At 42.8% G+C, this 13,686-nt stretch overlaps 1 protein-coding gene across 1 annotated transcript in view; it reads right to left on the reverse strand.

Moving 5' to 3' along the window:
* The window catches only part of LOC311525461 (calcium-activated chloride channel regulator 1-like), a 32,969-nt gene that overhangs the window by 9,792 nt on the left and 9,491 nt on the right, over window positions 1-13,686 (reverse strand). The window contains exons 6-9 of the mRNA XM_084637635.1: window positions 8,471-8,698; window positions 5,448-5,672; window positions 4,338-4,515; window positions 2,725-2,831 (exon numbers count right to left, since the gene is read on the reverse strand). Coding sequence (XP_084493761.1) covers window positions 2,725-2,831; window positions 4,338-4,515; window positions 5,448-5,672; window positions 8,471-8,698 — 738 coding nt within the window. The remainder of the gene's footprint in view (window positions 1-2,724; window positions 2,832-4,337; window positions 4,516-5,447; window positions 5,673-8,470; window positions 8,699-13,686) is intronic.

The following is a 13,686-nucleotide window of genomic DNA, read 5'->3' on the forward strand; positions in this document are numbered from 1 at the left end:
ATTTACAAGGGTTTGTTCTGTTCTATTTTCCTTAGTAGGATTTCACTTCCAATTTTTAAAACATGTCTTTTTGTTTCTAACCACATCTGTTTACTCCGCTGTTTAGTCATGATGGCAGTGTTTTGGTCCTCTTCCTGTTTTGTTTGAGTACATCAGAGGCGGGAAGCCTGCCAAACAATCACTGAAGCCACTGGATGATCAAAGTGCTAAAGGAGCACTCAAGAAAAACCAGACCTTTGTGGAGAAGCTAAATCCATTATTTGCATCAGTCTTTACTGCAGAGGATCTGAGGGAGGTTCCCACACCTAAGCCATTCTTTTTAGGTGACAAATTTGAGGAACTATCCCAGACTGAGGTGCCAGTGTAGGAGTTTTTGGAACAAATAGATACATTAAACAGTAATAAGTCACCAGGACCAGATGGTATTCACCCAAGAGTTCTTAAGGAACTCAAATATGAAATTGCAGAACTACTAACTGTGGTATGTAATCTATTGCTTAAATCAGCCTATATAAATATGACTGCTGGATAGCTAATGCAATGCTGAGTTTTTTAAAAAGCTCCAGAGGCGATCCTTGCAATTACAGGGCAGTAAGCCTAACTCCAGTACCAGGCAAATTGGTTGAAACTAGTAAAGAACAGAATTATCAGATTAATAGATGAATGTGATATGTTGGGCAAGAGTCAATATGGCTTCCGTAAAGGGGAATCATGTCTCACCAATCTACTGTATTAGTATTCTTTGAGGGGGTCAACAATTTTGACACAGTCTCCCACAGTATTCTTGCCAGTAAATTAAAGAAGTATGGACTGGATGAATGGACTATAAGGTGGATAGAAAGCTGGCTAGATTGTTGGGCTCAATGAGTAGTGATCAATGGCTCCATGTCTAGTTGACAGCTGGTATCAAGTGGAGTGCCCCAAGGGTCGGTCCTCGGGCCGGTTTTGTTCAATATCTTCATGAATGATCTGGAGGATGGTGTGGATTGCACCCTCAGCAAGTTTGCAGATGACACCAAACTGGGAGGAGAGGTAGATATGCTGGAGGGTAGGGATAGGATACAGAGGGACCTAGACAAATTGGAGGATTGGGCCAAAAGAAATCTGATGAGGTTCAACAAGGACAGGTGCAGAGACCTGCACTTAAGAAGGAAGAATCCCATGCACCGCTACAGACTAGGGACCGAATGGCTAGGCAGCAGTTCTGCACAAAAGAACCTAGGGGTTACAGTGGACGAGAAACTGAATATGAGTCAACAGTGTGCCCTTGTTGCCAAGAAGGCCAATGGCATTTTGGGATGTATAAGTAGGGGCATTGCCAGCAGATCGAGGGACGTGATCGTTCCTCTCTATTTGACATTGGTGAGGCCTCATCTGGAGTACTGTGTCCAGTTTTGGGCCTCACACTACAAGAAGGATGTGGAAAAAGGATGTGGAAAACGTCCAGCGGAGGGCAACAAGAATGATTAGGGGTCTGGAACACATGACTTATGAGGAGAGGTTGAGGGAACTGGGATTGTTTAGTCTGCAGAAGAGAAGAATGAGGGGGGACTTGATAGCTGCTTTCAACTACCTGAGAGGTGGTTCCAGAGAGGATAGTTCTAGACTATTCTCAGTGGTAGAAGAGGACAGGACAAGGAGTAATGGTCTCAAGTTGCAGTGGGGGAGGTTTAGGTTGGATATTAGGTAAAACTTTTTCACAAGGAGGGTGGTGAAACACTGGTATGCGTTACCTAGGGAGGTGGTAGAATCTCCTTCCTTAGAAGTTTTAAGGTCAGGCTTGACAAAGCCCTGGCTGGGATGATTTAATTGGGGATTGGTCCTGCTTTGAGCAGGGGGTTGGACTAGATGGCCTCCTGAGGTCCCTTCCAACCCTGATATTCTATGATTCTATGATAAGTTATAAATAGCACAACCCAAGAGCTCTGGTAGAAATAGGAGGAGGGGATAACTCAGTACTACTAGCCTCAATTATTTTGAAGAAATCATCACTGAGTTGAAATAGATCATGAGACATGTCAGGAAAGCTGGGAATCAAAATGTTATCTATTGTTTAGAAGAGAAGCAGTTAAGATAGTTTCCTCATTATTGATAACGTTAGTATAGTAACTATTCTCTGGAAGACAAGATCACTTATTTACAAACATACACATACACATATTCTATTGTTGAGAAAAGCCCACTTCCACTTTAATTGAATTGTCTCGTTAGCACTGACCCCCCACTTGGTAAGGCAACTCCCATCTTTTCATGTACTGTGTATATATACCTGCCTACTGTATTTTCCACTCCATACATCTGATGAAGTGGGTTTTAGCCCATGAAAGCTTATGCCCAAATAAATTTGTTAGTCTCTAAGGTTCCACAAGTACTCCTCGTTTTTGCTGATACAGACTAATACGACTACCACTCTGAAACCTGTCACACATACTATGGTATTTCTGACTACCTCTATCTATATAAGTCCCTTTGCATTAGCTAATTGTGAGAAATTTTAATTTTCTTTGTTTCACAATCTGTTTCATTTTATTGTTAATAACAGACCACACACACACACACACACACACACAAAAATTCCCACTGCCATTTCCAAATATCAGTTTATATTTTAAGATCAGTCACTGGCAGTGCAATAGTTAAGATTAGAGACTACTAAAATTACTCTTAATTGATCAGTAACTGATTAATAATGTGAAAAAAACAAACAAAATTTGAAACTCAGACCTGAATAGACTGTTCAGAAATATTTCCACTTCCTGATGAAATTCCACTGAATGCATCAATTAGGCCATTGGAATCAACTGTATCTGTGGCATACAACTTTAAGCCTCCTGAAATGTGATGGTTAAAATAATCACAATAGTCATTTACTGTAAAACAGTAGGTTTTTGTTATGTGCCTTATGTTTGTTTAGCTGTTGCTATAGAGCACAGTGTTAGTTTGATAAATCAAATTTTGATCTTTTATTATCCTTTATTCATCTCAAAATAAGTGCAGGGAGGAACCACTGTGTGGTGAGGAATCAATTAATACAAACACCCAGAGAGTTCCTGCAAAAAGCAAGTCTGACCTGGGAAATGATCCCATCTGTTCACTTTTTAACTCCACCTAGCTTGGTCTGACTAAGAATTGTCACCTGTAGCACTTCATCAAGTACAGTGCTCACTTGCTCATGGGCTGTTCTTGGTAAGTCTGGACTCTGAGCCATGGACCTATAAAGTGCAATTCCACTCTGAAAAACACCTCTGTAAAAATGACATGGTGGAATTCCAAGATTATTGCTTCTCAGTGACTCAGATCAAATCTGCTTAGTTTACAAATATAACGTTTGGGCCTCTTTTTCATTTGTGCTGAGCACCCATAATGCCAATGGGAACTTCTAGTGCTCAGTGTCTTTGGAAATCTGGCCATTTATTTAAAACAGTGAGCACTGCCCGCTGAGACTGGGCTCTGAAAGACCAGCTGCGTTCTTTCTGGCTCATACAATCATTTAACACTAAAGATTCTGTGATCAGAACATAGTGAACTATTCTGTTATACTACACAAACCAGAACAGAATTCAGGTTGTTCTTCCACAGCCATGTTGGCTGTACAGTGCTAACAAGAGTAAAAAGCAGTGCAATCTTATTTAAGTCCCTGAAGCAAGAAAATGTGACTCTGAATACACAAAATGAGCATCTCTGTTGACTAAGAAGGTGCAATTTATACATAGTCACTATTCAGAGTCAAGCTACATTCTAAATCAACACATGGAATTCCCATTGGTAGTTGCCCTGTACTGCAGCCTCACCCTGAACCCATCTGGCTTTCTTTAAAATGGCTGAAGGTAAAAGTAACAGTGCAGCTCCAACTCAAAAATCCAAAGCAGACCTGACTGAGCCTCCTAGTTGTAAGTGTAGAGCCTGTGGTTGCTAAGTCCTCAGCTAGAACCCTCTAGCTGTGACTATTTGTGAGTTGGTAATTGTTTAACTATTTAGGACATTAATAGATTTGCATATTACTGCTAAGTAAACCTCAGAAATAAAATGTTAATCACTTAAACAGGAGCGTATCTTTTTGTTTAGAGGAACATCCTCCAGTAACATAATTATCAAACCTTGCTATTTAGCAGGGTGTTATCAGGATACAGTTTTTTTAAAGCAAGAACAGATAAAGATAAACAATTGCTCCCAATATTGTTGTCTTTATTCAGCTGAAAATAAACATTCTGTAACTATGACTGGAATTAGCTGATCTTATTTTCTTTTCATATTACAAGCTGTAAACCACTCTAGTTTTACATTTCATGCTTAAGGTGTGCATGCCAAAAGTAGGATTAGTTTATAAACTTACTTACCTGTCATGTCTGAAAATTGTTCTAGTTGTGGAGCAGCACTTGGCCCTAAGGCAATGGTGTGAATGATTGATCCACTTTTTTCTACCTCTGTAAGGCAACTGCTCATACCTGAATCCTCTCCATCCGTCAGCAGTACAAGTTCAGAACCATCAAGATTAGAGTATTTTTGTTTAATCACCTGAATTGATAAGAAAATTTCAGGTATTAGCCATAGGACTTTATTGTAAATGTTAGCTGCTATAACACAGGCAGTGTCTACATCAAGAGAAACTCTTAAAGTTCAAGTTTAAAGCAAAATCTTTTCCTTACAAGTGTGAATTGTGCTGGTGTAGGAGGCTGTGTCATGTGGCAACAGCTGAATTGAAGGAGTCTGAATTACACTGCCTGTACAGGGCAGGATGGTTCACAGGAGAGGTGTCTAAGGGTAGCACACTCCTTACAGTATGCCAAGTAGTAGTAACGTGTGTCTGCTGGCCCCCACTCCAGGTCCTGCAGCCAATGACAGCATATGCACAGGGCATGTGGAAGCCTGTCCATGCCCATTGAAACTATGGAAAATTATCTTTAATACAGTTCTGTTCTGGAAAGTAACTTGAGAAATCATGGAGCATGAAGGTGTCATTTTACATAACCCCGTTTCAGAATAAAACCATGCTTAAACCAATGTTAAAATAAACAAAATTTGGATTTTCTATATGAGAAGTTATATGATTTTGATCTTCTGCACAATTCCTTGAGATTCCGGCAAAGCATTCTTGTAAGATTTTCTCAAAGCAATCTTATTTTTTTGCTCGTATAAACATAACAGGGCCTTGTTAATTTCTTAGCTCAATAGGAGCAGTTTCAGGGCCTAACTTGATTGAGCTTCCTAAGCCTCTCACTATAAAACACATTTTAGAAACCTCTAATTGTTCTTGTAGCTGTCTTTCTGAACCCCTTCCAGTTTCCCCATCCCCTTTGTGGATACCAGAGTCAGTATTCCAGTAATGATCTCAGTACTGCTGTACACAGAGGTGATATCACCTCCCTACTCCTACTCACTATTCTCCTCCTAATTCCATTTCATTATCACTGCATTCCAGGATACATTCCCCCCAAGTTCTCCTTCACCTCAAATCCTTTGCGTACTCCTTTGCAGATGTTAGTTCCTCCACCAGCTGATGTAGGCAGGTGTGCGATAAGATTCTGGCGTATATTATCACTGACTATTTGTTGTAGATTACTTTTAATTTGTGCTGTAGAATGGAATGTGACAATTCCAACCCAGGAACCTATTTCGATAATCTGTAGCAGGAATATCTCCGCAGCTTGGTAAAGACGTTTAATGCGGTTATTCTGCAGGTGAAGAAAGGGATGTACTTAGAACTACCAAGGCTTTTCAAGAGAGATCGCAAAAAGCAAGAATACAGCAATTACTAATGTTGTTCAGTTTGTACCGATAAATGGGAATGTACCTGCCATAGAGTAGATGAGAGATTTGAGGGGAAAATATAGAAAATTAGACAGATACCCAATATCTGGGTACCCCAAACTACCTTACACATCATCCCCCGGCATATTCTTTCCAGACCAGTGGAGATGTACACTGTGTTCTGCTTTCATGGAAGGGTATTTGCATATTGAAACATCTAGGAGATATATAACTGTGTCAGCCAAACAGCATTCTAATAATGTGATGATATTCCTCACAAATACGGGTTTTTCTTTCACATTGTTTAAATAAAATCGCTGCAGCCTCAGAGAACAGTACTCAACCTACTTATGAATTAGGATAGCCCCTCTATTTCACAGTTTCCTGGCATTTTGAAAATTTGGTAATTTCAGTGAAAGAATTTATTTTAAATGCAAATATTTGAACAGATTGCTGAAAACCAGCTGAGAAAGTTTACCCTTGGAAGCTTTCCTTTCTCTATAAAACTAGCTGTCATTATTCTTGATCTAGTTAAGGATATTCTTCCTCTCCTATATTAAGATTAAGGGATGGGCTGATTTATATCTTTTATCTCTGGAAATCTAGTACATGTTTGCCACTTAATAGCTTTGGGGTGAATTTGATGCTAATGTCAGTAAAATGCTCATAGTACTAGTCTACATAAGCTTTTCCAATCTGAAATCTCTCCAGAAGAAGGAATGCCAGCTGTATCAAAACATTTGGTTGTGAGATGGGTATAAATAATCATTAGAGAACACCACATTCATTTTCACTTGTGATCTAGAATTTGAAGTATTATCTCTAGAGGGAAAAGGTACCTGCTTTCAGACAGTGTTTAGTACTTTACTTTCAAGACCTCTGAATTCCATTCTGCTCAACTGTAGCTCATCACAAAATACATCACTTATTTGAAATCCATACCTTTCTTTGTCCCAAAGAAAATTAAATTATGATTTGATATTGAGAAATACTGAATTACAAAACTGAAAGCATATAAAACATTATATAGTACCCTGTAGGCCACAGAAATACGCCATATGCCATTTTAAACATCTTCCTGTGCATTTTCATTGGATTCATTATTGTGGGTTTGTGTCAAATATTTTAAGAGACACTCACAACCTGTTTAAGCCCCATAAATTATCTTTCTGAGAAAGAAGATGGATACCATACACCATCCTTTGCAAATTCCATACCATAAGCCTAAGATTTTTTTATCAAAACTTCATCATTTGGCTCCTCAGTGGAGTTGTGTTGATTGTTGAACTGAAGACCTAAAATATTAGTATTTTAAAGAAAGCTATAGTAGAACTCTTATTTATACCATATAATCATATATATGGAGTACATGATAGTGTGATATAGCATGAACTGGAGATTCTAATGTTGTTTCTTGATGATGAAATTTTGAGTGACTATATTTGGTATGACAGAAAAAAGTATTTTTAGAATGTTTTAGAGAGGTTTTAATTTTTTTATATTGGGACTACTTTGTATCCCTCCACCTGTAAAGCCAGGTGCCTTTGTTATCATTATTCAACCCACAGAGGGCTCATAAAGTCTTTTAAAAATTACAGAAGTTTTTTTCCAGACATAAAGATGCCACCATTTTAAAGCGAGATATCTGGAGCCTCTCCAGGGCACAAAAGGATGTTGTGCCTCCCACAGGGAACCTGAGGATCTTCTCTTCCCAGAGATATACTGGTGGGAAGGTTCTATTTCTAGCCTTGAAGGTCTGAGATATATCAAACTTGAAAGTTGTAACATATTTGAGAACAGACGTTGTCACTAGCTCAGGATTGAATGTTTGAAACAAATACATTAGGGATGAGGAAATTCTGTATATTAGGGAAAGAATACATCAGAGGTTCATATAAAAAATAGCTCTTGGAAGCTGGGTAGTGGTTTGGAATGTAAGAATAAAACCTGAGGGGATGGATTATGGGCAGAAGGCAGGTGAAGCTTGAAAAGGTACAGGATAAACTGCAAAAAATGTGGCAAACTTATCATATGACTCTCACTTCTACGTGCTATTTATACATATGAACACATCTTATTCAGGGAGGTTATATTGGATTTACTTTAAGAATGATAAATTTGAGGCCCTAAACAGATTGAGAGTCTCTTTAAAGGCTCATATCACCTGAAGCAGCCTTTACAAGAAGAGAATTGTGTTAAGTTTAAATAAAAAAAAAGCCTCACCCTGGTTAATCCAGCATCACTTTATGACAACCCAAATTTTTAACTCATTAGGATGAATGATTATGAGGAAAGGTATTTCATTTTTATTTTGCTATACCTAGTGACATATATTGATTTTTAAAATAATTTGAGAGAGTCACATATGAATAATATCATGAAACTTCCATCTATGATATATTTTCTGTTTTGGGGAAGTACAGTGGTTCTGTCATTCTGGATCTGAAACTAAAAAGAGGAGCAAAAGTTATCTTTTGTAAAGAAAAAGAGACCAAGTCTGGCATATCATTTTTAGGAATTTGATGAGTTTCCTTTTAGCAATCCCTAAATATGTATAATGGGAGAAATAGTGGCCTCAGTTTTTTCTTAAAGAATAAAGGATGGTTACTGAAATATTGACAAAGGAAAATATTGTCATATATATACACCACATTGTTTTATAACTGCCTAACTGTTTCTAAGCAGTTCTGCTAAAAATAAGAACTTATATGTTTATTCTTACCCCAGTCATGCTCCCAGAAACATCAAGTACTAGACAGACGACTCTGTCTTTGGTCTGCAGCAATGAGAAGGAGGTCTCAAATGGAGGACTTGCGCTATTTATTTGAGAGGTGTTATTGAAGTCAGGAGAGTTCATAATTACTTCCCATGTGCTGTGGTAGTTGCACATTTTGTTCTGCATATTTGTAGCCTTTTCATTATGACTACTTCGATCACAGAACTCAACCACCTAAAAAAAGCCAATTGGTAGAGAAGAAAAATTATTGAAAAAAGCAAGTGAACACATGTAGTAGCAAATCCCAGTTTACTATTTTTCCATTGCTCACCACAACCACAAATACAGAAATTCTTTGCCTGCTCTAAGGGCTATAGAGAATAAAATCCTTCTATGTCCTGGACCTTGGAAAAAGTCATCAAAGAAGAGCGTTCCCCAAGAATCTGTCTCAGGGGTTACACAGGTATGTCCACACTGCAATCAGAGGTATGAGTGAAGCTCAGGCAGGCATACACATGCTGTCTTTAATCCAGCTAGTGTCTCTACTGATAGCAGTAAAAATGTGGCAACATGGGCTGTACAAACCTACCCAGAACCCTGGATATATACTTCACATTGCTAGCCTGCACCAGTGTCCATGCCACCATGTCTTCGCTGCTATTTTTAGCCTCACTAGCTAGATTAAAGCTAGCACCAATATGCATACCTGAGCTTCCATCATACCTCTGATTGCAGTGTAGACATACCTGTATTTAATCACTGTTTTAAAGGATGTCCTGGCAAATCAGACATCATCAGTAAAGTTCACAGTTATGTAGATACCATGAGAAAAGGAGTACTTGTGGCACCTTAGAGACTAACCAATTTATTAGAGCATAAGCTTTCGTGAGCTACAGCTCACTTCCTCAGATGCATATCGTGGAAACTGCAGCAGGCTTTATATATACACAGAGAATATGAAACAATACCTCCTCCCACCCCACTGTCCTGCTGGTAATAGCTTATCTAAAGTGATCATCAGGTGGGCCATTTCCAGCACAAATCCAGGTTTTCTCACCCTCCACCCCCCCACACAAATTCACTCTCCTGCTGGTGATAGCCCATCCAAAGTGACAACTCTTTACACAATGTGCATGACAATCAAGTTGGGCTACCCAACTTGATTGTCATGCACATTGTGTAAAGAGTTGTCACTTTGGATGGGCTATCACCAGCAGGAGAGTGAATTTGTGTGGGGGGGTGGAGGGTGAGAAAACCTGGATTTGTGCTGGAAATGGCCCACCTGATGATCACTTTAGATAAGCTATTACCAGCAGGACAGTGGGGTGGGAGGAGGTATTGTTTCATATTCTCTGTGTATATATAAAGCCTGCTGCAGTTTCCACGATATGCATCTGAGGAAGTGAGCTGTAGCTCACGAAAGCTTATGCTCTAATAAATTGGTTAGTCTCTAAGGTGCCACAAGTACTCCTTTTCTTTTTGCGAATACAGACTAACACGGCTGTTACTCTGAAACCTGTAGATACCATGGAGTCTCAGAGCATTGATACATAAGGCTCTAACTCACCTGGGACACAACACACTCTGCCAGGGGAAAATCATGCACAAGGGGGAAAAAATTTCAAAGCAAAAACCCTCTGATCTTCCTGGCTGGCAGGAATACTTTTAAAGAGGATGAACAGCTCACTGTGTCTGTTCCCCTTTGCTTTTCCTAGCAGGGCAGAATTCAACCCATAAAATATTTTCAAAGCTTCGGAAGTAAGGTGCAGCGTGCCTCTAGCAAGTTGCTGAGCACACTCAATATCCATACATTTTAGTGGGAGTTTAGCACATCACAGGATTAGACTGTCACAAAGGAATAAACCTTCTCAATGTTGTAACAGAAAATGCCCCACCTGGGTAACTTTGTTATCTGACCCAAAAGGGAGCAAATGTTTCCACAATGTCAGGGTATTTCCATACCCTGTGATGGAACAGATAGGCCCCACACTGGCAATGAAAGGCTTAATGAGAACCTATGGACCCAGTTGGCCCCACCCTACTACACCAGCAGCAAATGTCAGGCATGGAGAGAGGAGATAAAAGGAAACTTAGCTAAACTCAGGGCTGCCTAGGAAGGAGAGCAGAACTCCGCTTCTCCAGAGAGAAGCCTGGTTGCAGATCAGAGTCTGAGCCAGCTTGCTGGCCTGACAAGCTCCTGTTAGAAGGGACAACCAGATCCTGGGGGATCAGCAGAAGCAAGAACTGTTTGGAGACAAGCCTTGAATAGAAAGGCTGAGTCCCACATAAGTTTCATTGGACAACTCTGTTTTGAGTTGTATTTTCTCTTGTTTTAGGATCATAGTATACCAGGGAAGGGACCTCAGGAGATCATCTACTCCAACCCCCTGCTCAAAGCAGGACCAATCCCCAATTTTTGCCCCAGATCCCAAACAGCCCCCTCAAGGATTGAACTCACAACCCTGGGTTTAGCAGACCAATGCTCAAACCACTGAGCTATCCCTCCCCCTGATTTCTGTGGAAGGGGCAGGACTCAAGCGAGCCTTGGCCGGAGGGCAAAAGCAATACTACTTTGGACCTCGTAGACATAGCAAAATATCATTAGAGACCTGCAGCTGGATGAATCATACCCTGAAGGGCCACAAGGGGGCAGCCCATTCAGAACAAACTTGGGGAAGAATGCAGACACAGATCCAGCACGGGGGGAAAGGGAAGAGGTCAGGACATTTAAAAAAAAACAAAAAACCCCACACACATAAGGAAGAGACTCCCCAGCAGTATGGACATGGAGCAATTACTGAAATCAACGGTGGAGCAAAACACCCACCAACACCAGCAGCAACAGCAGATCCCACAGCAACTGGCCCCTCAGTAGCAGCAACTGACTTGAGACTTAGCTGCTCAGCAGCAACAGCAACAAAGGTTGGTGCAACAGGGCATTACCTGACTGCAGCTTCCCACAGTCGCCAAGCTTCTGCCATGGGTCTGGTGGACATAGACCTGGCCTGGGCCCTGGTACCCGTCAGATTCATGAAGATGGGGACTTAAGATGATCCAGTGACTTTTCTTGAAAATTTTCAATGGGTGGCAGGGGTAGCACGGTGGCCGCCAGAGCACTGAGCAGTCTTACCCATCGCCTACTTGACCAGGACAGACCACAGGCTGCCTATTGTGGGCTAGACCCAGCGACAGCATGGGATTATGCCTCCAATAGCAAGGTTTATGCCTGTGGCAAGGTGGCCATTTTAAACTCATTGGATATCTCTGTGGGCCTGGTCCTGCCTGGTGGCACAGAAACTACAAGACTTGTGCTGGTGGTGTGGGGTCGGTGGGGGAGCTCGCAGGGCAGGGGACCAATAACAAGTTCTGGAGGGTCTGGGGCGGGCGGGCGGGCGGGGAGCACCCTCCCGCAGGACCCGCTTAAGGAAAAACCGAGAGGCGGGTGATAAGATACACCTCCTGGAGTACACGCTGGAGAGTATGAGGGGTGGAGAGCACTGGCCAAGTGCCAGGGGATCCACCCAGTCCCCCCGGTCATAGTCCAAAAGGTCTCCAAGTCTGGTTGTTCCTGCCAGGACCAACCTTTGGCGCACCAAGTGGGACTCCGCCTCCTGCACACCAAGTTAGGGGGTTGTGTAGCAGGGCCTCTGTGAGGAGATCTGCCGGTGACCGCCACTGACCTGGTCACTGAAACCAGCTTCCAGGTCTGGAGGAAACCCTGGCAGAGTCTAGCGGAAGACCCATTGGATGCAGATGAAAGTGCTGTCAGTAACATTGGAGCACTCAGATGTGGTGAAGGAAGGCGTGCACCAACGTGCTCCATGCTGAACTAACTGCAGCATAAAGGAGTCTATGCAGGGCCTGGAGGTGGAGGAGATGGACCTGACTGCAAAGGAAGAACAGGTTCTGTCCTTCCCCCTCCAGGGGAAGACTCAAACCCCCCACAGAGACACAGAGCAGTCCTGGCCAAAAGAATTCCAGAGCTAACCTCTGGAGCCGGGCCAGGATATCCAGGACCGGGCTCAGGATGTTGAGCCGGTGCCAGAGCATGGACAGTACCGGCTGGTGGAGCACCAGTGCCCTCCCTGATAGGGAAAGGCACTGGAGCAGTCCTGTCCACCTCCTCAGCTGCTCAGCCACTCTGCCCTTCAAATCTTGCTAGTTCTCTAGTGGAGAGGGATGGGTGGCGGCAAGATAAATGCCCAGATAGAGCAGCGTCCCCACGCTCCACCGAATAACCTGAATCACGGGTGGGAGGGAACTCGCTACCATCTGTCCCTGACCACCAGGCCAGAGCTCTTGACCCAGTTGACTGGAGTGGAGAAGGCCACCGAGTAGATAGCCTGGCGGGTCTCCAACCTGCGACAGGTCAGTCAGGTCCTGGACCATGAGGAGTATGTCATCAGCATACGCTGACAGGACCACATGCAACTCTGGCTCACAGAGCACCCACCCTGTTAACCTTCTACAGAGGAGACAGAGGAAGAGCTCAATGGCCAGAGTGTACAGCTGGCCTGATAGTGGACATCCTTGACACACCCCTTGCCCAAAGCTGACAGGTTTGGTCAGAGTCCAGTAGAGCCTGACCAAACACTCCACGGAGGCATACAGGACCTGGAGAAAACCCACAAACTGGGGCCTGAAGCCAAATGCCCACAGATGTCCTGGAGATAACCGTGTTCCACCCTGTCTCCTGGACAAGGGACAGGACGGCAAACGACAGACCATCCCTACACCTTCCCTCAAGGAGGTCCCGGACCAGATAAAGATTGTTGAAGATAGCATTGCCTGGGATGGGGCAGGTCTGGTGGGGTGGACCACATCCACCAGCACGGACTCCAACCGCAGCAAGATGGCCTTTGCTATGACCTTGTAGTCCATGATCAGAACCAAGATGGGATGCCAATTCCAAAGGTCACAGAAGTCTCTCTTCTTGGGTAGCAAGATGAGTTCAGCTTGCCTGCACAACAGGAGAGTCACCCCACTTCCACAGGACTCAGCCCAGATGATGGCAAGGTCTGGACTGAGGACGTCCCAGAACACGCGGTAGAACTCCACAGTCAGCCCGTCCATATCTGGAGATTTATTAGTGAGCATCTGATGGAGGGCTTCTGAGAACTTGGTCAGAGTGAGAGGCAGCTCCAGCCGGTCCTGGTCACCTGCGCTGACTGTCAGGACTCCATCCCAGAGAACCCTGTAGGCATCGGTGTCAGTCAGATCAG

Source organism: Lepidochelys olivacea (assembly GCF_965140295.1).
Source record: "Lepidochelys olivacea isolate rLepOli2 genome assembly, chromosome: 8".
Classification (NCBI taxonomy): domain Eukaryota; kingdom Metazoa; phylum Chordata; order Testudines; family Cheloniidae; genus Lepidochelys; species Lepidochelys olivacea.